General features: G+C 44.8%; 1 protein-coding gene across 1 annotated transcript in view; it reads right to left on the bottom strand.

Moving 5' to 3' along the window:
* The window catches only part of EEA1 (early endosome antigen 1), a 104,690-nt gene extending 79,110 nt beyond the window's left edge, over positions 1-25,580 (bottom strand). Inside the window, 4 exon segments of the mRNA XM_044280509.1 lie at positions 2,093-2,147; positions 7,073-7,200; positions 14,145-14,231; positions 25,445-25,580. Of these exon segments, the coding sequence (XP_044136444.1) occupies positions 2,093-2,147; positions 7,073-7,200; positions 14,145-14,231; positions 25,445-25,468 (294 nt within the window). The 5' untranslated portion in view covers positions 25,469-25,580.
* Between the last annotated feature and the right edge of the window lie 986 nt (positions 25,581-26,566).

The raw sequence follows: 26,566 nt of genomic DNA on the forward strand, positions 1-26,566 counted from the left end.
TACAAGTGGAGAGCATATCACTTTTATATTTAGTACAAGTGGAGAGCATATCACTTATATTTAGTACAAGTGGAGAGCATATCACTTTTATATTTAGTACAAGTGGAGAGCATATCACTTTTATATTTATTACACTACAAGTGGAGAGAATATCACTTTTATATTTAGTACAAGTGGAGAGCATATCACTTTTATATTTATTACACTACAAGTGGAGAGCATATCACTTTTATATTTATTACACTACAAGTGGAGAGCATATCACTTTTATATTTATTACACTACAAGTGGAGAGCATATCACTTTTATATTTAGTACAAGTGGAGAGCATATCACTTTTATATTTAGTACAAGTGGAGAGCATATCACTTTTATATTTAGTACAAGTGGAGAGCATATCACTTTTATATTTAGTACAAGTGGAGAGCATATCACTTTTATATTTAGTACAAGTGGAGAGCATATCACTTTTATATTTATTACACTACAAGTGGAGAGCATATCACTTTTATATTTAGTACAAGTGGAGAGCATATCACTTTTATATTTATTACACTACAAGTGGAGAGCATATCACTTTTATATTTATTACACTACAAGTGGAGAGCATATCACTTTTATATTTAGTACAAGTGGAGAGCATATCACTTTTATATTTAGTACAAGTGGAGAGCATATCACTTTTATATTTAGTACAAGTGGAGAGCATATCACTTTTATATTTATTACAAGTGGAGAGCATATCACTTTTATATTTATTACACTACAAGTGGAGAGCATATCACTTTTATATTTAGTACAAGTGGAGAGCATATCACTTTTATATTTATTACACTACAAGTGGAGAGCATATCACTTTTATATTTATTACACTACAAGTGGAGAGCATATCACTTTTATATTTAGTACAAGTGGAGAGCATATCACTTTTATATTTAGTATACTACAAGTGGAGAGCATATCACTTTTATATTTATTACACTACAAGTGGAGAGCATATCACTTTTATATTTAGTACAAGTGGAGAGCATATCACTTATATTTATTACACTACAAGTGGAGAGCATATCACTTTTATATTTAGTACAAGTGGAGAGCATATCACTTTTATATTTATTACACTACAAGTGGAGAGCATATCACTTTTATATTTATTACACTACAAGTGGAGAGCATATCACTTTTATATTTATTACACTACAAGTGGAGAGCATATCACTTTTATATTTAGTACAAGTGGAGAGCACATCACTTTTATATTTATTATACTACAAGTGGAGAGCATATCACTTTTATATTTATTACACTACAAGTGGAGAGCATATCACTTTTATATTTAGTACAAGTGGAGAGCACATCACTTTTATATTTATTATACTACAAGTGGAGAGCATATCACTTTTATATTTATTACACTACAAGTGGAGAGCATATCACTTTTATATTTAGTACAAGTGGAGAGCATATCACTTTTATATTTAGTACAAGTGGAGAGCATATCACTTTTATATTTATTACACTACAAGTGGAGAGCATATCACTTTTATATTTAGTACAAGTGGAGAGCATATCACTTTTATATTTAGTACAAGTGGAGAGCATATCACTTTTATATTTAGTACAAGTGGAGAGCATATCACTTTTATATTTATTATATTGGTTTAATGACTATAATAAATGTGATGTAAAGTACATACAGCAGATTTTGGCACTTACGCATTTAGCTTAGCAAATCTGTGTTCTTTCTCAGCCCTTTCAGCAAAATCACACACAACGCACCACATCTCTATTAAAAACAGACTTACGACATGTCAAAACAACCTATTGTAGGAATGTCCACTTCATCTGCAGATGAAGCTAAGGCCAGCACACCTCGCTACACTGCTAATGTGACAGATGCCGCTGGAGAAGACTGAACATGACGTAGATGTCAATCAAGTGAAGAGGGGGCCGGACTGGGCATGATTGTCCAGGAGCATAACTCCCACCCTCATGGTGGTGGACTGGGGTGGCTTAAGGTTCCCTTTCAATGCTTTTGCTGAGTCTACTGTTCATATTCTCACATTTCAACAAATAAAATACATATTCTAACCTTAACTGATGCTTGTAAGTCCTGTACCTCCTGTCGAAGCAGCAATAACTCCTCTCTAAAGAAAGAATGAAAAGGCATATTATACACTTTATAGAACTAGTCTAGGAACAACGGTCAGTCACTGTACATTCAGTTAAGGATACATTCACACAACCGTGTGTAATCCTTTCCGTTTTGCGGTCCGCAAATAACGGATCCGTGTATCCGCATTTTATGGACAAATGACCTCCGTTTGTGTTCCGTATGTCTTCCATTTTTTACGGTCCGCAAAAAACAGAAGGAAAAAAAAAAAAAAAAAAGAGAATTTATTTATTTATTATTAAGGCCTTCAAAAATACGGAAACCATTCCGTATGTCATCCGCAATTTGTGGATTCATTGACTTGAATGGGGCTGCAGACCGATCTGTGCCGGCAATAGTAGTACAAGCGTCATATTTTTGCGGACTAGAAATGTGGAAAGACAGATGCGGACAACATACTGAACGTTGTTGTAAATGATCGAGTGGCACTGCGTGGAAATATGGGTGCACGGTCAGCGGGTGTCGCCCCAGGTACTTCAATACTGAACGTTGTCCGCACATTTTATTCACTCATAGAAATGAATGGATCCGCATCTATTCCGCAAAATGCGAAACGGATGCGGATAAAATTATTGCGGACAAGATGAGGCATATTCTATTATAGTGCCGGCGATGTGCGGTCCGCAAAATGGATGTGTGAATGGACCCTTAGAGTAAGTCTTTAAAAAAAAGTTAAACGGTTTCCATGTTACATTTATTTCAGGGCAACAGCAGCAACATGGTTAAAATAATAAAATGAACTTTAACTCACCTTCCCAACCCCCTACAGTTCAACAGTGCTGCTTGGTCCCCTGTTGGGCTACAGCAGTGACATCGCATGTACCATGGCAGCTAATCGCTGGGTTCAGCAGAGAGTGCTATCTGCTGAAGCCAGTGATTGGCTACAGTGGTATAAGGCATGTTACAACTGCAGCCATGACAATATGTCACTGTTGCAGCACGGTAGAAGGAACCAAGTGGCAGTGACCGATGCGGTCATCAGCATTTGGACTATAAGACGGACTGTCACTTTGCCTCAATTTGAGGGGGGGGGGGGGTGTCTTATAGTCTGAAAAATATGGTAACCTGTTACACAATTTCTCCCAAGTACAGAAATACCCCATAAACTGCCGTTTGGGGACAAGGCAGCCACATGGAATTAGCTGAAATGGTTTTTAAGAGCCATAACTTTTATTTATTTGTTGACCAAGCAGTGTGAGGGTACATTTTTTTGCAGGACGAGTTGTAGTTATTATTTTGGGGGCTACTTTCCACCATGTTGTATATATGATGTGATCACTTTATTCTACAGGTTGATACGATTATGGCCATATCGAATTTATAGTGTTTTTTTTGATCCTTAACTACTTTTTCATCACAAATTCAGTTTAAAAAAAATAAAAATAAAATCTGTTGCATTTTGCATCTCTATATACTAAAACCCATAACATTTTTTCTTTTCCATCAACGTAGCTGTGTGATGGCTTGCTTTTTCCAGGACAAGGTGTAGTTTTTATTGGTACTTTTTATCACTTTTATTAAAAAAGTTTGGGCCATTTTTATGGTGTTCACCATGCGGTATATATGATATGGTAACTTTATTCTACAGGTTAATATGATTATGTTGATACCATATTTATATAGTTATTTCATGCTTTACAACTTGAAAAGTGTTTTTTTTTTTATTTATTTTTTGCATCGCCATATCTAATACCCATAACTTTTTGTATTTTTTCATCAACGTAGCTGTGTGAGGGCTTTTTTTTGGCTGTAGTTTTAAATTTTCTTTTTTTTTTTTAACTTCTTAGGGTATATTATGTTCTAATTGATTTTTTTATGCCGTTCACCGCATGGGATAACTAACTTTTATAGCTCAGGTTGTTAAGGATGTGGTGACTATACCAATTACGTGCTTTTAATTTTATACTAGACATTATGCTCATTACAAAAACGGGTGCTAGAATTGGCCGGTGCGCAAAGCAATCATCACACTGCTTTCCATAGACGGCGCAGGTGGCGAGTGGGGCGGAGTTGTTCGGCCAGCACTGACTGGTGGTGCGGAGACGGCTAGCACTGACTGGTGGTGCGGAGACGGCTAGCACTGACTGGTGGTGCGGAGACGGCTAGCACTGACTGGTGGTGCGGAGACGGCTAGCACTGACTGGTGGTGCGGAGACGGCTAGCACTGACTGGTGGTGCGGAGACGGCTAGCACTGACTGGTGGTGCGGAGACGGCTAGCACTGACTGGTGGTGCGGAGACGGCTAGCACTGACTGGTGGTGCGGAGACGGCTAGCACTGACTGGTGGTGCGGAGACGGCTAGCACTGACTGGTGGTGCGGAGACGGCTAGCACTGACTGGTGGTGCGGAGACGGCTAGCACTGACTGGTGGTGCGGAGACGGCTAGCACTGACTGGTGGTGCGGAGACGGCTAGCACTGACTGGTGGTGCGGAGACGGCTAGCACTGACTGGTGGTGCGGAGACGGCTAGCACTGACTGGTGGTGCGGAGACGGCTAGCACTGACTGGTGGTGCGGAGACGGCTAGCACTGACTGGTGGTGCGGAGACGGCTAGCACTGACTGGTGGTGCGGAGACGGCTAGCACTGACTGGTGGTGCGGAGACGGCTAGCACTGACTGGTGGTGCGGAGACGGCTAGCACTGACTGGTGGTGCGGAGACGGCTAGCACTGACTGGTGGTGCGGAGACGGCTAGCACTGACTGGTGGTGCGGAGACGGCTAGCACTGACTGGTGGTGCGGAGACGGCTAGCACTGACTGGTGGTGCGGAGACGGCTAGCACTGACTGGTGGTGCGGAGACGGCTAGCACTGACTGGTGGTGCGGAGACGGCTAGCACTGACTGGTGGTGCGGAGACGGCTAGCACTGACTGGTGGCGGAGACGGCTAGCACTGACTGGTGGCGGAGACGGCTAGCACTGACTGGTGGTGCGGAGACGGCTAGCACTGACTGGTGGTGCGGAGACGGCTAGCACTGACTGGTGGTGCGGAGACGGCTAGCACTGACTGGTGGTGCGGAGACGGCTAGCACTGACTGGTGGTGCGGAGACGGCTAGCACTGACTGGTGGTGCGGAGACGGCTAGCACTGACTGGTGGTGCGGAGACGGCTAGCACTGACTGGTGGTGCGGAGACGGCTAGCACTGACTGGTGGTGCGGAGACGGCTAGCACTGACTGGTGGTGCGGAGACGGCTAGCACTGACTGGTGGTGCGGAGACGGCTAGCACTGACTGGTGGTGCGGAGACGGCTAGCACTGACTGGTGGTGCGGAGACGGCTAGCACTGACTGGTGGTGCGGAGACGGCTAGCACTGACTGGTGGTGCGGAGACGGCTAGCACTGACTGGTGGTGCGGAGACGGCTAGCACTGACTGGTGGTGCGGAGACGGCTAGCACTGACTGGTGGTGCGGAGACGGCTAGCACTGACTGACTGGTGGTGCGGAGACGGCTAGCACTGACTGGTGGTGCGGAGACGGCTAGCACTGACTGGTGGTGCGGAGACGGCTAGCACTGACTGGTGGTGCGGAGACCACTGGCAGCAACTGGTGGCTAATACTTATGGCTGCTGCTGTATCTGTGTCTGACAGGACTGTAATGGCGGTGCTTCTGTTTCATTTAATGGCAGCGCTCAAACTGACACAGCACACCAATAATAACAGCGTGCTGCTGTGGGCGGTGTGTGTTGCACCTTGTGTTTATTGGCCTCCGTAATTGTGGGCGGTACCAGCGGCGTGTAGGACAGCGCCGTTGCTGTGGGCGGTTCAGGAGGCCTGAGGTGCGATGTGTTTTTATTGGCCGTCGTCGCGCTAAAGTGGGCGGTCGGTGCAATTGTGGGCGGTAACTGCGGCGTGTGTGGCGTCTTTGATGTTCCCGCGCTGTTGCTGTGGGCGATTCAGGAGGCTGGAGGTGCGGCGCGTTTCTATTGGCCGGCAGCGCGCTGATGTGGAAGGTCCGGGTGGCTGTGTGGTGCGCTGCGATTCTATTGGCCGGCGCATCGCACATGTAACTCAGCGCATAGCGCATGCACATTTAACTTCGGCACACACGCACGGACACAGCGCAGGCACAGAGGGATTTTATGATATAGGATTTTCCATTTTTAACAAAATATAAATGAGTGGATACCAGAAAAAGCTATTTTTTTTACTTGAAATTGTTATTTACTTTTTAAAGTCCCACTGTTAGGCTTCTGGAGATGGCACACCCAGGTACATTGTAAGGCCTTTGACTACCATAGCAACCATCAGGATCTTGTGATCAAATTGCAGGAGGCCGATAGGTAAGAGAGGGAGTTTTCTACCTCTGTAAACCACTTAGATACCGCGGTCGCTACTGACTGCGGCATCTAAGGGTTTAAACAGCTGTGATTGGAGCTAGCGCTGATTTCAGCCATTACTGCAGAGTGTCAGCTGTATGTTACAGTTGACAACCACAGTTCCTGAGCTGCTGACATGGCGAGTTAACGTTCAGCTAAGGGGGTTAATAAAGACCCATTTGTATAACTATGGCTGAACGCAATAAAAAAAGAACCCTTAGAAAACTCCAGAATTTCCTCTGTTGGTGTCTTCACAGACATAATTCTACAGTGCTATGTAAAGAAAACATGAAGATTTAAAGCTTTTTATCAGGGAAAAAAAAAACATTCCTCCATTGCTTCTAAGGTTATAGTATGAAATTAAAGGGGTTTTTCCACAATACAAATTTATCCCCCATCCACAGAATAGGAAAGACATATGTGACCATGGGGAATCTGACCAAGCACAACGCAGGTCTTGTACCCCTGCATGAAAGGAGTAGTAGTAAGCATGCATGGTAATGGATGGATGGAAATGGATTAAATAATGAAAATGAAATAAAAAGGTACACAGTAAAAATAATCCAAAACTGTACAACAAAAACACCTTTCTGCAGAAGAACTGATATCTCCTCCATGACCAAGATCACTACACGGCTCGTGAGAAGCTTCATAATGTTTAAAGAGTTCCTCCGCTGTTCCATGGGATTTCATGCAGAGTGGACAAATGAAACCCTAGAAGAAAAAAAATAATAATAGTTTTCCATGATACAACCTCAAATTGTCTTACATTATCCACAAATTAAGCGCAAGAGAGAAGAAAAAAGAAAAAAAAAGGCCATTGTCTTTAGGGTAGGTCCACATAGAGCAGAAAAGATTTGCAGCAAATTCACCAGTGGATTTTCTTAGAAATCATAACTGAATCCAAAATTATATGTGTAACATTCTGATTGTGCTGTGGATTTCATCAAATAAGATTTATTTTTTTTTTTTAAATGCACTACACAAGAGTTAAATTTCATTTCAAAAGTCCCATAGCACTTTATGACACAAGCCGTCATTCTCTACAGGTGGACCTCGCACATATTGGACATTTATGGGATATCCTATCGATGTGCCACAAACGTCCAGATGAGACAACCCTTTTGAGTACCAGGCTGCATTATTAAAGGGGTGTTCACATGTGGACATTTATGGCATATTAATACGATCGGTGCGAGTCCTACCTCTGGGATCTGCTCCTATCTTAAGGACATGGCCCTAAAATGAATAAAGAGCAGGCTGTGAAAGCACGCCCCCCCCCCCCCCCTCCCCATTACCATGAAGGAACTTCCGAAGATACAAGTTTTCTCCATTCACGGCAGAGCCCCCTACTGACATGCCAGAAATGTTGAGTAGGGACACCCCTTTAAGTGGTTAACAGATACGCATCCCAGGAAACTTCTATAAGTTACCCAAGTTTTACTATTTTCCAAACTGGACTGATGACACCACCGTGAAAATGACTGTAAAATATAGTAAATTAGCTATTGTATAATCCAAATATTATGGAAGTCAGCACTTGAGGCTGGGTGAGAAGTCTGTTTGCAGCTTTACACTGTCTAGTCTAAGTTTACACCACCTATAAATTGGATTACATGTACTACAATAAAGGCACCGAAATGCTGGAGCGTTCTTGGCACACAGAGGCACATTTAAGAGACACCCTCTTCCTAAGTCACACCTCATTTCTATTAAACTAATGCCCCGTTGTGTGACAAGGCGGAAAAGTTTCGAAAAAAAAGTGTGTAAAATACTTGATAGATGCAACGCAAAGCATGTACGCCAGTTTAATAGTAACTTTATGTTATATGTGATGTTTCTTTTTCTCAGAAAAAAAACATATGCCCTGGCCCCTTTCTTGTCGGAAGAACAATAGCATAGCGTTACTTGCTGTTCCTATTGAACAGGCTTTCCGCGTCCACCTCGGTAAACGTGAAGTGGTCCTGTCTTCTCTAGTCTATGGCGATCTACTGTAGGCCCCCTGGAAGCCATGTCTGGAATTAAAAGGTAGACCATTTAAATTAATGGTTGGACATTTAATACATAGATGGTCGGTGACCTGACGGGGTCATCTATATGAGACAAACCCTTCACGTTTAACCACAGATTTTGAGCAAGCAGAACAGCAACATTCCTTGGAATAAAACTATGTCTCAGTGATAAGCAGCGCTCGGCGGCATGACCGAATTTCAAAGTGGATGCATTTAATTGACCGTGAAAATGAATTATTCACAGAACGTATGCATGTAGAACACATTATTGCTATGATACTGCATTAGCATCCTGGAAACCAGACAGTGGTATTGAAGCCTAAAACCAGCTTAGTAATATTCCAGGGATGTGTGCCAGAGGACAAATAAGAAACACGACAGGGTGGTACTTTCAAGGATTAAAATACTAATCTGAGCAACTTTCCTAGAGGACTGGACGCCAATATGCAAACCAGTGGCGATTATATAGGAATATAAGGCCAGGTGAGATTATATCACTACTGCCTGGCACAGTCAAAGCAGTGAGGGAGGGGCTGGCCACAGATAGGAGCGGGGCCACAGATAAGAGGGAGGGGCGGGCCACAGATAAGAGCAATGGTGACGCCCTCACTGCACCAAAGGACTAATTTACATATTAGGACAAAGTGAGATATCCTGGGAATGGGGCCACAGTCCCTGAACAGCAAGTCTGGTTTACAGGCTAAAATATCAGGGAAGTGAATTAGAAGCAGTTAAAGTTGTTTTTTTTTCCAGATCCATTCATTTCATTAAAAGCAGTGCATGTTGGTCTGTCGAAAAACAGACCTGTAAACTGCAGCATTTACTTTAATGAGTACGTGTGCCAAGTGTGTGCAGTCCAGACCGCAGATGAAAGGAATCAGGCCTTACTGTACCGACTGACACAAAGGGGCAGAAATACTAAGAGTGGCAATCTCACTATTCGGTCCGCTGGCCGCAACTAATTAAGAGGTACGGTCCTCTTAATATATTGGGCGCATTTCCAGGCAGGCCATGTGCCAGGTTTTTAAAGCTATACCAGCTATGAGCCATCATTTAGGCTAAAAAGAGCGAAAGTGTGGAAGGCACTCAATACTGGGACCACATGGACCACCAACAAAATCAATAAATATATAAATATATACTTTATTTGGATCTAAAAATGCATATAGATGCCACAGTAAAACCTCCTATTAGGATATAAATATCAGCAGCAAACAGTAGCAATAAAAGTATCAATAGGCTGGCACAATAAAAATATATACATATATAGATATATAAATATATTGGCACAATAAAAAAGGGGGGAAGTAAATGTCCACATGTGTTAAAACTGTATTCACTTGTTCAGCAGCTCTTATAATCAATGACAATGGTACCACTGAGGAAGGGGCGTTCTGTAGCCCCGAAACACGTTTGGTAAAAAGGACAGCAAATAAATTCGTACTCTATATATGCGGCTCAAATATATAGGTAACAAGGAGTTGTCGAAAATTGAAAGGATATCGATAACGCCGCTATATCCTCCAAACACAGTGGAGCAAAGAGACTTCAGGACCCAGAAAGTATGCCCTGCCTCCTGCCGCTGTCACGTGGGACGCCACGAGTAGACGGCTGGATCACGTGGGACACCGCGTAGGTCCTGGCAGGTTAAAGAGGAAGAAATACCCCGGAGAAGCTGCAAGATCGACTGCGAATACAGCGTAGAGCGGTAAAGTATAAATATACATGCCGAAGCTCTATGTTATATAAGGCTGCTTTCACACTAGCGTTCGCTGGTCCGTTCGTGAGCTCCGTTTGAAGGGGCTCACGAGCGGACCCGAACGCAGCCGTCCAGCCCTGATGCAGTCTGAATGGAGCGGATCCGCTCAGACTGCATCAGTCTGGCGGCGTTCAGCCTCCGCTCCGCTCGCCTCCGCACGGACAGGCGGACAGCTGAACGCTGCTTGCAGCGTTCGGGTGTCCGCCTGGCCGTGCGGATCCGTGCGGATCCGTCCAGACTTACAATGTAAGTCAATGGGGACGGATCCGTTTGAAGATGTCACCCTGTGGCTCAATCTTCAGGCGGATCTGTCCCCCATTGACTTTACATTGAAAGTCTGGACGGATCCGTCCGAGGCTATTTTCACACACAGCTTTTTTTAGCTAATATAATGCAGACGGATCCGTTCTGAACGGAGCCACCGTCTGCATTATTATGATCGGATCCGTTCAGAACGGATCCGCCCGAACGCTAGTGTGAAAGTAGCCTAACTGATAATCTCATGATTTAATATTGGAACTAGCATTTTGGACAAAAATTATCGATACATAGAGAAAGATAAGGCATACCAAATGAAGTGTCATTGATTTTAAGAGCTGCTGAACAAGTGAATACAGTTCCGCATGTGGACATTTACTTCCCCCCTTTTTTATTGTGCCGATATATCTATATATGTACTGTATATATTTTTATTGTGCTGATACATTTATATATCTATATATGTATATATTTTTATTGTGCCGGGCCAATTGATATTTTTATTGCTACCGTTTGCTGCTGATATTTATATCCTAATAGGTTTTACTGTGGCATCTATATTCATTTTTAGATCCAAATAAAGTATATATTTATAGATTTGTTGGTGGTCCATGTGGTCCTAGTATTGAGTGCCCCCACACTCTCTCTCTCTCTTTTTTGCCGATATATATACGGGCGGTGGGTGAGCCTTAGGCGTGTGCACCGTTTTCATCTCTGCTTTGGTGGGTGATCCGCTTACAGTTTGTTTTGCTTTATATCATTTAGGCTAGTTTCTGGTGTAATAAATCTGGCGGGCAGCAGAGGCCACACCCCTCCCTCTAAGCCCAGCCCACTTTTTTCCACTACTTTTAAAAAGTTGCAAATGATCATCTGAGACTTTTTACACAGTAGTGGCATAAACTTGATAAATGCCCCTCAAGGTCTTTGTCTCGATTTATGTCCAAAGCTACTGTAAAATGTGAATTTTTAATGCTGTAGTTTTGCACCGTGCTTGTCAGTTAAAAAAAAAAAAGGGGCAGCGCAAGGTGGGACATAGGTGGCCCACTTCCAGTGGCTCCTAGTTATCCTTCATCTCACAGGTTTCTTGGCCTTTTGTGGCTACCACTGAAGTGTTTTAAGGATTATTTGAGAGAAAAGTCCATTTACGGCATTGCAAAGAGACAATGCTCTCAAAGGGGGAAAAAAATTCAATACCTGCTCGTGTCTTTCCTCTTCCTGATTTGCAATCAACTTAAAAAATATTTTTACAACATAAGAATACGTACATGGGCTACTTGAAACTAGGAATTCATTCTCGGAAGAGCAGCATTGCTGGCGGCAGAGGTGCATGACCGCCACTCCCCCATGTATGTTACTCATTCCACTAAACCAAACTACACTGTGTGAACAAGGACTGAGGAGCACAATAAGGCAACTTAGTGTATCAGTAAGCGAATTCCACTGTTTCAGGGGGAGATGCCTCAAGAGAAGGGGCTGTCCTAGGCGGAAAATCCTTTTGTTCACAAACCTAAAGGGAATCTGATCTGGGACTAAGGCTACATGCTCACGACAGTGAGAAACAGCCGTCACATGGCTGTTTTAGAACCATTGCTGTCTACGGAGCTATTCACATGGGCCAGTGAATAGCAGGAATCAAAAATTAGGACATGGACAGACTGACCCCATTGAATTCAATGGGACTGTTTTATCGGCCGCTTAGACAGGAGTTCAGCTGTCTAACGGCTGTTAAAAACGGGTACACTATTTCAATATGGCCTTTTAGGGGTTAAAAAAAAAAAATACTCGCCTCATTCACTTGCATGCACCAAGGCAGTCGCTCCTCTCTTGATTCTGAAGGACCTGCCAAAGGATCTGCACTCAGCATGATGACATCACCACACGATCATGCTGGCAGTGCGTGGTGACGTCATCAGGCTTAGCTTGCCTCTGCGCGGGCAAATGGATGAGGTGAGAGATTTAGTTTTTAGTGTTTTTTTGCTAAAAGCAAACATTAAAGCTGTGCACCACTATAGGGGATATTGGGGGCCACTATGGGGAACATTATGACAACTGGCAGCCACTATGGGTGACATTATTGGGGGCATTATTACTGCTGGGGCCACTATGGGGGGGCATTATGGCAACAATGGGTGACATTATTACTGCTGGGGCCACTATGGGGGACATTATGGCCACAATGGGGGACATTATTACTGCTGGGGCCACTATGGGGGACATTATGGCCACAATGGGGGACATTATTACTGCTGGGGCCAAATGGGGGACATTATTACTGCTGGGGCCACTATGGGAAACGTTATTACTGCTAGGGGGCATTATAGGAGACATTATGTATACTGAGGCCACTGCAGGGGTGGAGATTATTATAATTTTTTTAAATAGCCAAGAAAACGTATCCATTTTTAATGGCCATAAAAATGGATGCAAATTCAGCCATTAAAAACAGACGGCCAGAAAACGGATTCACAAATGGTTGAAAAATGGCAGTGAAAAGCTGACAGTGTGTACGTTTTTTTTTCACTGTCGTGTGCATGTAGCCTAATACTGTACATGTATTATATCTAACAGATGAGTAGCATTGCAGATAAAGAGTCCAGATCACAATATTTTTTTTCATTTATGGACAAAAAAAATAAAAAATTTAAAAAAAGCAAAATATGCACTGTGCATCACAGCTTTGACATGATAAAAATGGTCAGTCTGTAAAAAGTTGAAAAGTGTCAGAATAGTCGTTAACCTAAGAAAACTTTACGCAAAATCCCACATAGACATTATTTATGATGCTTTATAATGCTCCACCGAAACAAATTATCTGTCATTATGTTGAGAGGATAAAAGAGCCATAGACAACCACCAAAGAAATATATGACGTGAAATGCAAAACGGCATCATGCAGATCTGGAGATAGAGGATAGGCTTTTATCATTTCCATCGCTTAGGTTTTCTAAGATATGATTCAATGACAGAGAAACCAAACACACCCAAAGCAAGGCGGGGGGGCTAGATAAATGATGAAATATAGAGACCCACAGTGGCATTGGGAGGATCACTGGATGGCTGCTGTCCCCTTGATCCTGACTCCACGTGCTCGCGCTGGTAATGTTCAGCGAGCTCAGGGGCAGTGACATACATGCTCATGCACACAGGACAGATGAACCCCTGCGGAATGAATATATTAAACGCCATGTTCAATATTGCAAATGATTTATTCAAACCTTTTAAAAGGGACCCCAGGGTATACTATGAGCGTATATCAGCGGGAGCAAATTATAGGTCCCAAAAATACAGGAAATGGATATCTGAGGGAAAAATAAGTCCTGGAAGCGTTACATTCATTTTAAACTTTCCGCCAGAAATTAGAACCTGAAAAAATATGTACTGAAATAGTTTATTCAGACTTTTAGGACAAGCTATGAAATATAAGGCATGAATATGACTGGCCAAACACTGGTGATTTCTGTCCATTATGACAGGTTTTCTCCAATTATTCAGACACCAAGTGAAGAGCGGTATCTGTGGAAAACTCCATCGCAGGCCAACACTTGGGCATAATTATTGGAAGTACATGTTATTAACATGCATACCTAGACCTCAGTAAATAGGAAATACATTGAAAATGGAAAATTTACCTCAGAAGTACTTTCATTGTTAACAGTGTTTCCAGGAGTGGCAGAAGGTTCAGATTCGGAATTCTGAGCTCCAACTCTCCCAGGAGTCTAAAATAAAGAAAGAGATAATATAGTACACATATCACATGAAGAGAGGTAAATGAGAACTTACTACCTAATATACACGGCACAGTCACATGACAGTACACATTAAAAACTGATTAAGGGCTCATTCAGACCGTATACGTTTTTGTGGTCCACAAATTGAGGATCCGCAAAACACGGACACCAGCCATGTGCATTCTGCATTTTGCGGAAACTACCAGCCCTATGATAGAAATGTCCAATCTTTGCGGACAAGAACAGAACACCATCTTCTTTTGCGGGGCCACGGAACGGAAGTACAGATGCGGACAGCACACGGTACGGAACGGATGTGGACATACGGTCGTGTGAATGGGACCTTACTGTTACCTTTTCATGGTCACAGAGTGTGCATCCATTTTCTGTCTGTTTATCTGTTTTTAATGGCCATTTTGCATCAGTTTTTAACAATGGATGAATTATTTTTATTTTATTTTTTTTAAATCCCAACCACTGCCAGTTCCCTCAGTATACATAATGCCCCCCAAAGTGACCCCTAGTATAAGAATGGCTCCCATATTGCCCCTCAAGATAAGTAATAGCCCTCATAGTGTCCCATAGTATAAGTAATAAGCATATTCATTGTATAGCACTAACTGAGGGCTACGTACCAAGGAAAGGAGGAGGCAGAGGTGGTAATAAACCGCTTCATCTTCTCCCCGGGTCCTCAGCAGACTCCTTCCAGATTATAAGTGTACAGTCCTCTGGATTAAAGCCCAACACCAACCACTATACATGTACAGAGCTTGGTTGCTATGAGAAGCTGCAGTATGGCGGTGGGGCTAGTTGTAAATGGCTACAAGACTGTAAATTCTTGGTCGCCATCTGGAGTTCAGTATATAGAATATAGGAGGTTTCCACTACTGAGATACCTGCTCACTTCCTTTTTGGAGTGGTGGGGAAAAAAAAAAATCTAACATATTGGGGGGGGGTTCAAAGATGGCTGGTTTTGCCCTACCAGGCAGGGTGAGGGTTAGGCTCGTCCCATAAGGTAAGATCTGCACCTATAAGACATTTATGGCATATACTGTGCATGTGCTAGACATGCCTGTAATGGGAATAACATCTTATCCTGTAGAGAAGTGATAAGTTGTTATTCTGAGATAAGTGCTGTATGGTTAATGGGACTTTTCCTCACATTAAACATCACTTATGTGTTTAGAAAAAAAAAAAAATATATAAATAAGAAGAGAAGGTGCATTTTGGAGACTCCAAAATGGTCAACATCACAAGGGTCCCAAGTCCCCTTACCCTCTTCACCAGCATGCCCACAATGTGAAGGAGTCAAGCATGCATAATGCCTCTCCATACAAACTATGACAGAAGTGGCGAACCTATGGCACAGGTGCCAGAGGTGACACATATGGTGTACCAATATGCCTTAGACTTTTCCTGACGTTCATGAAAGGAGCAGCACTGCAGTAACCAGTCAGGACCAATACACAGTGGATGGAGATGTAGTTCCTAAGCCTGGTACTGGAGCTCCTGCAAACAGCTTAGGGCTGTTTCACACGAGCGGATGCCCTGCGTGACATCCACTGCGTGAATGACAGCCAAGACCCGATAAGGACAGCAGAAGCACGGAGCATTAACATGATTGATAATGACAACTTTATCTCACTGTGATTTTGTAGTAAAGAGATCACAGAGCGGCACGGAGCATTATCAGTCATGTTAATGCTCCGTGCTTCTGCTGTCAGCATCGGGTCTTGGCTGTCATTCACGCAGCAGATGTCACGCACGGCATCTGCTCGTGTGAAACAGCCCTTAAAGAGGACCTTTCATGGTTTTGTATTAACGGAGATAAATACCTTTACTTGCGGTGTACCCCCCGCTGATGCTGCCACCCTGCCTGATTTTTTAAAATATCGCTCCTGCACCCCGCTGTGCCACCCTGTATTTTTCGGTACAGGGAGGAGGAGACGCCAGGGTTTCTCAATGGGCGTCTCCTTCTCCCAGGCTGTGCCGCGATGCAATAACAGTGGAGAGCATCACAGCCATGGAGAAGGTGAGTTTTTCTTCTCCCTGGCAGGGTGGCAGGATCAATGGTGGGTACCCCGCAAGTAAAAGGTATTTATCTCAATTAATACAAAACCATGAAAAGGTCCTCTTTAAGTCAGTTATCAATATAAATAAAATAAATTAAATCGAGATATATAAAAACTCAACGCCATATATAAGAACCAAAGTGCCTACTCAAGAACTGCTCTGCCTATTCAACCTATTCAGTTCTCCTTCCACACATTCCATAAACATGGCCGCTCCTTGACCCTTCCCACATTTCTAATCCAGGTTCCCAAGTAGAGTTTAAATAATAAATAACTCTATCCCTCCTTCAACGAAGATCATAAGTAGCAACAGTTCTTATCCGACAACCCAGACAAATCTAGAAGTTAAGATGTAGTCAACTCAAGAAGCCTGTAGGATAACTCAAGGATTTGCTTCCAGGATTAAAGGATTAGTGTCCGCTGATTTCATATAGAAAATATCTGAATAATCGGGGACCAAGACTGTTTTAATCACTTTGGCTTCATGCATGTGTTTAGCCCCAATGAGAAATTGGACAATGTAGCGTTCTGTCATTTTTTTTGCTGTTATGTTCTGCTGGCTCATTGGCAAAAAAAGACGAGCAAGTCATGAGTTATCTTTGGCAGATGTTGACCGCACATGATTTCGTAGGGTACATCTGCGAAACAAAGCACTTCTACAATGAAACAGACAAGGGAATGTTGTCACCCTAAACTTCATCACTCCCATCATTACTGTCTGAAAGGCCTAATTCAGACGTGGGGGGTGATAGCTCTGGCTGGGGCAACAAGGATTCAGTCTAATCCTTTACAGAGGCTGTCCCAAGATATACACCAAGGATGGATGATGTGCATGATTGGTAGGGGCATGGTCCCCTACCTATCGAAAGAACAGGAGTCCTGAGTGAATGGAACAGCAGTATGCATGCTCCTGCTCCACATAGTCTTTGCCTGTCCCATAGAGAATATCTCCGGCGGTCTCACAGAAAAGGAATTGAGCGTCAATATGCACGCTTGACCACCACCACATTCAATGGAGATACAGAACCCCCATTCTGGTGGACAGCTTATAACGGATACAGTACATCATAGAGCTTGGGATAATCCATGGAACAGCTCATCTCTCCCAGTTCTACTGAAACCACATGTATGTTCAGCACACAGTAATCTGTCGAAGCACATTTTGACAATCTAACATGTATGGGGTTGGTGCAAGTTTTCCCCATTTCCCCAAATATGGAGATCAAGGCTCCAAAAGAACTGATTTTTCTGAAGATTTTTTTGCAGGACAGTCAAGCATTATGAACACATTGGGCGAGTGTGGTGTGGGTGTGAATGTGGTTACAATGCACGACCATCTATTATACACTACCCACTGAGCAGTTACCACCTGGGAATAAATGGACAATTTCCACAGGTCAGGGAAGGACCAAAAGTTGGGCATGAACCTTCTGTGCATTATATTTTAGGACTTGATGCTGAATTAATGAATGGAGAGTTCGCCCCTGGATGAATGCAATTTTGGAGTACTGTGGTTTTCTCTACAATACATGGAATAAAGTGAACTTTTGATTTTTATCTGGAACTTAGGTCAGCATTTTCTTCTTAGACTAGCACCTAAAATCTATATTTTTTTCGTAGCAGATTGTAACAGGGATGTGCTGCAGACAATAAATCTATAAGGGGATGAACTATTGCAGTAGCTATCTCGTAGCCTTCCCATACAGGGGGGGTAATTACTGTAAGTGAATGCAGTTAACAAGCAAGATATATACACACATAGGCATATAAGGGACATGACAAGTGGCTTTCAGAACAACCTCAGTAGTTGCGCTCCTAGGACATTAACAATCCCTTGGTGTTTCTCAGGTACAAGATGCATCATTACTTTGCAAGCCATAACCTAGCGGCTATCTCATGTGTATGGGCAGTATTACAGTCCAGGCTTGGGCCTAAAGGCAACCATACACTTTCAATAGCTGTCATCCAAACAATTGCTTAGCCAACAGCTCTGTGTCCCCTGACTCCCTCCCCTAAGCTGAATATGCAGGTGTAATTAATGTGGAGAAAACCGCCGCCAGTCACTTGTGTCCTGGAAGAAAAAAAAAGGATAAGGCGAAATTATTAATTTCGCCCAATCCTACCCTCCCCAAACATTACCTGTTGGAGAAGTCGGGAGTTCCCCATACACACTTAACAGTAAACAAAATCGAGTGCTGTGTATGGAGGCCAGAAGTGTCTGCGGGGCGGCTCGCTGGCGTGGGCAGAAGTGCCTGCGGGGCGGCTCGCCAGCGTGGGCAGAAGTGCCTGCGGGGCGGCTCGCCGGCGTGGGCAGAAGTGTCTGCGGGGCGGCTCATTGGCGTGGGCAGAAGTGTCTGCGGGGGGCGTGGAAAGAAGTTAAAACATGCCCTAAAATCCATGAAGTTTTCAACAGCACTGTATGAATATCCAACCATGGACTTAGTCACATTTTCGAATTAGCATAGATAATCATAGTTCATACAGCAAAAGTTTAATTTATTTTATGATTAATAAGATATGCACCACCCATGCCAAATAGTAAGACTGGATGACTGGCTACCTGACTCACCCAATCCCAGTATCAGACCTGTACGTGTAGCTGTATTGTGCAATAGGAATAACGTACAATTTCTTGCTGAACTGAAGGCTGGGTCAGGTCTTCAGTATGAATGGCATTTCCCTGCGACAATCCAGCACAATCTAAAGTCCACTGATCAGTCATACAAAGCAGAGCGGCCATAAACAGGCGAGGCCCGCTGCTCAGCCTCTCGTGACCCCAGGGAGCAGGAGACGGAATTTCCCAGGTCGTGAACACGTTTTGATTCTCGTTACCTCTGCCAATCCTCCACCTCTGGAGTGTCTATTTTAACACTGCAGTTAAGGGCATAAATCAAGTTCTGGATTATCAGACTTCCTGGATTATCAAATGTTTGATAAATAAAGTTTTTCTTCAATATTCATTTCAAAGGGGATTTTTTTTTAACAGACATGGCATATGGGTATAGAGAATGTGTTAAAAGTCTGAACAGAGCGAGTCCAGCTGCTGGTACCCACTAACCAGAGGACTAGGCATGTCCAATATTACAAAGAGCTTGACCTATTGTTTCCATTAAACCAATTATAGTGCCACTATGGCGCATGCGCAAGATTTCTGCAGTTTTGGGGACGTCAGGCAGTAAAGGGAGCCCCTCAATCAACAGAAAGTGGGAGGCACAAGGCAAGTGGATGAAATTTTCAGAAATCTCGTCCATACGCTACAAAAAAATCTTGCAGTGAGGATTTTCAATTCCACCCCATATGGCACTGCAGATCTTCCACAACTGTATAGCATGCAGAAAATCTGCAGCATTTACAGTGGCAGCAAAGTGGATGCGATTTTAAAAACGGTCATCCACACACTGCGGAAACTGTCCACAACAGAGTCCAAGCACGTGACGACCTGTGGTGCAGATTTCTAATACTCAAGTCATGCTGCAACATTTCCACCATTTGCAATGCAGTGTGAAATCCACGAGCAACTTACGCAGATTTTGGCGCACGCATGCAGCCAGTGGATTTGCCATGATAACAGATAAGGAATGCACCTTGGCCATTTCCATTCAACTTATTCCTTATAATGGAGAGAAACATGCACAAAGGCAGGTAAATTGAAAGGTTCAGAAAACACACACTATATGACTCCATCTAAAGGTATCTTAGTAAGGAGTAAGAGAAAATGACTGCATTATCAGACTACACAGGGGTTGTTAGTAGTCTGTAACCATGGAGACATGTTCGTGCATCATCAGTGCAGATACCTCGTATAAAGTAACAGGTAACTGCCATAAATATACCCTCACAACGTTGTATCCATAACTGGGACCTTAGCAGTCCCATGCACATTAGAGTTATTGTCGGCCGAACCCACCCTTTTCGGCAGGTCCAACCAACAAGCTATGTGTATGGGGAGCTGGGTCCTTTAGTTCTACCAGGAGATAAGCTGGCACCAAAAGGTGTCTAAGGGTGTGTTCACACAGTTGTGTCACTTTTGAGGGCCACAAAGCACAGATCCGTAAAACACAGGCATCGGCCTTGTGCACCAGGCATTGCGGTGCAAACCCATGGACTTTAACGGGTCCACGATCCGTTATAGTTATATAGACTGCGTCTGCCTTTCTGTTACTTATAAAAAGTGTTTTTATCAATACGCAAATTACCTTACTTTGTGCCCAAGGGGCTGTCGCTCATTCAGTTGTGTGCCCAGCTGCACCCCAACTGCTGTCTCCTAGTGCCACCCAGCTTATTAGTATTCACTGCACTGGACGGCTTTTTTTTCTCCTGACGCAGTGAAATCCTGCGCATGCCCAGTACTATCTTCTACTGGAGCTAAGGTCCGGCGCAGGCACTGAGCGACAAAATGAGGCTGATGCCAGGAAGATAGTACTGGGCATGCGCGGGATTTCACTGCGTCGGGAGAAAAAAAAGCCGCTCAGTGCAGTGAATAGTAATGAGCTGGACGGCACTAGGAGACGGCAGTTGGGGCGAGGCTGGGCACACAACTGAATGAGCGACAGCCCCTTGGGCACAAAGTAAGGTAATTTGCATATTGATAAAAACACTTTTTATAAGTAACGGAAATGCAGCGAGGGGTGATAATGGTATAGTTCAATTAAGCATATTAAGACCAATAGAAGAATATATGCCACTTTATATGCTCTAACGGCCTGTCAGTGTCCCTTTAATCTGACAGTCACATGAAATAGAGCAGGTAAGGATTTCTTAAAGGGGTTGTCCGAGCACTGTAAATCTGATGGTCAGCAATATATAACTAAGGCTACTTTCACACTGGCGTTTTGACTTTCCGTTTGTGAGATCCGTCATGGGCTCTCACAAGCGGTCCAAAACGGATCAGTTGTGCCCTAATGCATTCTGAATGGAATAGGATCCGCTCAGAATGCATCAGTTTGCCTCCGATCAGTCTTCATTCCGCTCTGGAGGCAGACACGCTGCTTGCAGCGTTTTGCTGTCCGCTTGACGAAACTGAGCCAAACTGATCTGTCCTGACTTACAATGTAAGTCAATGGGGACGGATCAGTTTTCTCTGACAATAGAAAACGGATCTGTCCCCCATTGACTTTCAATGGAGTTCATGACAGATCTGTCTTGGCTATGTTACAGATAATACAAACGGATCCGTTCATGACGGATGCATGCGGTTGTATTATTGTAACGGATCCTTTTTTGCAGATCCATGATGGATCTGCCCAAAACGCATTTCCCTGGTTCTCTTCTGGCCCTCTGTTTACCTGCAATAACAATCTCTGCCCCGCCCCCCCCCCCCCCCCCCCCTGCTCTGCAAAGGGAGTGAACAAGTGCTGCCCTGAGTGACAGGTCTGTCTGCTGGGATACTCAGCAGCATGTTGCATGTGTAGAACTACAAGTCCCAGCTGTACAATGACACTGCTGATACATACAGGATCTTCTCCCTACAAGTTCTTGCGCAATACTCTGCAGAACTCCTCTAGTCTGTCAGCTCCTGTGCCCAGCATTTGTCTCCGCATTGCCTGCAGCTACTCAGTAAAGCCTTCAGCCCTGAGTCTGTGCTGCTGAAGGGGTTAAAGTTTTTCATGAAGAATCCAGGGAGAGAGCAGACAGCAGCAGAGGGAAGAGCAGGGGTATGTGGTCAGTCTCAACACACATCTGATCTCTCAGGCTTGTGCATGAATCATCATCAGAGCAGGGAGATAAACTGACATCACAGGTCATGTGACCCTCAGTGAGATATGAGAAAGCTACAACTACAGATGCAGTAAGTGCATGGTAAAGCCTTTACATCTGATTAGTTAGAAACATACAAAGAACAAAAAAATAACTCAGACAATCCCTTTAAGACTGTTTGTTCACAGTAACTTGCAAGTCATAGCGTGATCCCGTTCACCGCATTATGTTGTATGTACAGTACAGTAGCACCACAATGTTGCAATCTCTGGCCAGGAACATATATTTGTCACAGCCAAAGTCACAGTCTAGCCTTAGCCTTCCGATTAGGACGAAGGCTGTTGGGCATGGTTTCCGCAAGACAGTTTGGAGGGCGACACTGGACTCTCCTAGGATATGCCTCTCAAGTGTCCCCGTTTTGGACCCAAATCCCTCTTTGCTTCTTAAAGGGGTTATTCAGGAAAATACATTTATGACTTATACTCAGGATAGGTCATCAGTAGGGATGAGGGAATCAACTTCGGATGAAACAGTCGATTAGCATAAAACTTGTAACTGAACCCGAGTTTGGGAAATAGTTTTTTACAGTACTTATTATTTTATGAAGTTTTTACCCAAAGCCTTGCGAGACTTCGCGAAGCAATAACTCGGGCTCCGTACAGTATTAGAACAAAGTTTTATACGAATCGACTTTGGATGTTTCATCCGAAGTAGACTCGCTCATCCCTAGTCATCAGTATCACATCGGCAGGGTGTGACACACGGGACCTCCGCCGACCAGCTGCTAGAAAAAAGCTTGAACACCCCAGCCTCTTCCTAGGCCAGTGACATAATTGTAAATCGGTCACATGGCCTAGTTGCAGCTGAGCCCCATTCAAATCAATAGGAATGAGCTGCAATACCAAGCACTGCCCCTATATGATGTATGGCACTGTTTCTAGAAAGCTGACGGGAGTCTTCATCGCTCATTAGAGCTTTGGTGAGCGCAGCGGCTCCCTGAAACAGCTGACCGGCGGGGATGCTGAGACTTGGACGATGAGGACCTATTCTGAAGATAAGTCATCATTATCTTTTCCAGGAAAACCCCTTGAGGTCATCTGTCTGCAGATTTGTACTTATGAAACTGGCAGACCTGCTGCGGCAGCTGAAGACATCTGTGTTGGTCCCATGTTCATACACTACTCACAGAATATTTGGATTGTGGTTGAAATTTCAGGATAAACCTAAAATGCACTCTAACCTTTACAGGTGAACGTAATGTGACCTTCTCTAAACATTTGAATGCACATGTCCAACTGTTCAATGCTTCAGTACTTTTTACACAACTTGCTGTTCTCTAACAAGGAGCTTAACAGGAAATTCACAACAGGTGTTTTGTCCATGAATCGCCCAATACATTTCCTGGTTCAGTTTGAATTGGTGTTTAAACAGTCCTCCTCATCATGCTGTTCACATTTTGACATCATGAGACCAAGACGACACATAACAATTGAACATCGCCATTGCGAGGCTTCAAGCAGGATGTTCTCAGACGGAAGTGGCCATTGAGCTTAGAGTGGCACGGAGTGTCATCAGCAGGGTGCAAGAGAGACTGGAAGAGTCACAGAAAGGCATAGAAGTGGACGTCCTTTGGCCACATCCCACACTGATAACCGTTTGTGAACAATGTCCTGTGGAACCGGATGATGAATGCCACACAACTCCAGACACATTTAAGAGAGGTGAGGAACACCCAAGTGTCACATCAAGGGTACCTGACCAAACCACTAAGCTTAGGCATCATAGACTTGCATGGGCCAGGGAGCATCTACGCTGGATGAGGGACCAGTGGGCCTCAGAGCTGTTCACTGATGAAACTTGATTCACACTGAGCAGAAATAATGGCCGCCAATGATGTTGGAGACGTCACAAAGTGCTATGCATCTGCCTTTGGTGGTGTTACAGGTGTGTCTAGTCAATACAGAACTGCCCTACACTTTGTGAATAATACAGTAACAAGCCTATACTAATGAGTAACATCATTAATCCAGTCATTGTGCCTCTGCATGAACAACACAGGCCTACGTTCATCTTCATGGAGGACAATGCTCACTCCTTATTCTGATTTCTACCTGTAGCTTAGGGCTCTTTCACACCTGCGTTCTTCTCTTCCGGCATAGAGTTCCGTCGTCAGGGCTCTATGCCGGAAGAATCCTGATCAGTTTTATCCTAATGCATTCTGAATGGAGTAGAAATCCGTTCAGGATGCATCAGGATGTCTTCAGTTCAGGACTGGAACGTTTTTTGGCCGGAGAAAATACCGCAGCATGTTGCGCTTTTTGCTCCGGCCAAAAATCCTGAACACTTGCCGCAAGGCCGGATCCGGAATTAATGCCCATTGAAAGGCATTGATCCGGATCCGGCCTTAAGCTAAACGTTGTTTCAGCGCATTGCCGGATCCGACGTTTAGCTTTTTCTGAATGGTTACCATGGCTGCCGGGACGCTAAAGTCCTGGCAGCCATGGTAAAGTGTAGAGGGGAGCGGGGGAGCAGTATACTTACCGTCCGTGCGGCTCCCGGGGCGCTCCAGAGTTGACGTCAGGGCACCCCACGCGCATGGATGACGTGATCGCATGGCACGTCATCCATGCGCATGGGGCGCTCTGACGTCATTCTGGAGCGCCCCGGGAGCCGCACGGACTGTAAGTATACCACTCCCCGCTCCTACTGTGGCAACCAGGACTTTAATAGCGTCCTGGCTGCCATAGTAACACTGAACGCATTTTGAAGACGGATCCGTCTTCAAATGTTTTCAGTACACTTGCGTTTTTCCGGATCCGGCGTGTAATTCCGGCAAGTGGAGTACACGCCGGATCCGGACAAGCGCAAGTGTGAAAGAGCCCTTAGACCTCAACGTCATTATCTGGTGCAATTTGAACCTTAAAATATCTAATAATCAGATATGACCAAGCAAAGGGGGACTTGGGTGAAAAAGAACGATACTCGGGAGGCAAGTCCTAGGAGAGTCCATTCACGTCCTCCAAATGCTAATTATTAAAAGGGATATTCAAAGGCAAGAATACGGGGCTGCACATTCTGTAAATAAACACTTGGCAGATCCCCCCTGCACCCCACTTCCGGCTATTACCTAGAGATGGGTGTGGACGCTGCTCAATTAGCGGCTGCGCCCATGACCCACCTCAGCCAGTGATTGGATCTGTCACACAAGGAGCTGTAAGTGACCCTCTGCCATTCAGACCATACCCCGTGCTACATCTAGGCAAATCAGCGTGGAAGGGGTTACTAGGCCCCCGGGCGTACAATGAAGGCAGATGGGATCATGTGACGTGCGATCAGGGAGCCGCACATTCCACGCCGGGGCCTAGCACACAACCTATCCGCACACACCCGGGCGCCTGTCATTCACGTGCGGCGGCCATAGAGAAGTCTCACCAGCTGCAGTATCCTCCGGAACATGTCTCCTGCGCGCGCACTGCTGTGACAAAGGCTCCGGCCGTCTCTTCTCTACTCTCCGGCGGCTAATCACACAGGCATAGAGAATGTCTCTTCTTCTCGATCATTCAAACCAACGACAATGTTTACACTCCAAACCTGCTGTTCTGTCAAACGCCGAGCCGGAGCTCTCTGGCGCCACCTAGCAGTCCTCCGGCGCCCTCCGCTAGCGGCGGTGACGCGTTATACTGCCCTACCTCGTGAGATTTCCCTACCCTCTGACTTCCTGTCGCATGAGCGATGACGTCGGGGGGCGTGTCTCACTTTTCTCCATCTGCGCATGCCCAAAAGGACACTCTAGTGAAAATCTCAAGGCTGAACTTAGCAGCACGCCGGGAACCTGCGCATGCGTCTGGGAGCCGAGACGCGCCTGCGCAATGTGATGGTAGGGAAAAATTACGTCCCAGTGCGCAAGCGCCGAGGGTAAGCATGAATATCCATGCCAAAAGCACTTTTAACCCTTTGCAGGAGCTATTCTCATATTGGTTCTTGACTGATTGTCCTCCTATATATAGGTTCTATTATATAGGGGGTCTGTCTGCACAGTATATGGGGGGGTCTGTCTGCACAGTATATTTGGGGGGCTGTCTGCACAGTATATTTGGGGGGCTGTCTGCACAGTATATTTGGGGGGCTGTCTGCACAGTATATTTGGGAGTCTGTCTGCGCAGTATATAGGGGGCTGTCTGCACATTAAATGGGGGGGCTGTCTGCGCAGTATATGGGGGGGCTGTGTGCGCAGTATATGGGGGGGCTGTGTGCGCAGTATATGGGGGGGCTGTGTGCGCAGTATATGGGGGGGGCTGTGTGCGCAGTATATGGGGGGGCTGTCTGCGCAGTATATGGGGGGGCTGTCTGCGCAGTATATGGGGGGGCTGTGTGCGCAGTATATGGGGGGGCTGTCTGCGCAGTGTATGGGGGGGCTGTCTGCGCAGTGTATTGGGGGGCTGTCTGCGCAGTGTATTGGGGGGCTGTCGCACAGTATATGGGGGGGGCTGTCGCACAGTATATGGGGGGGCTGTCTGCGCAGTATATGGGGGGGGCTGTCTGCGCATTAAATGG

This window comes from Bufo gargarizans, chromosome 2 (assembly GCF_014858855.1).
Source record: "Bufo gargarizans isolate SCDJY-AF-19 chromosome 2, ASM1485885v1, whole genome shotgun sequence".
Taxonomy (NCBI): Eukaryota; Metazoa; Chordata; class Amphibia; order Anura; family Bufonidae; genus Bufo; species Bufo gargarizans.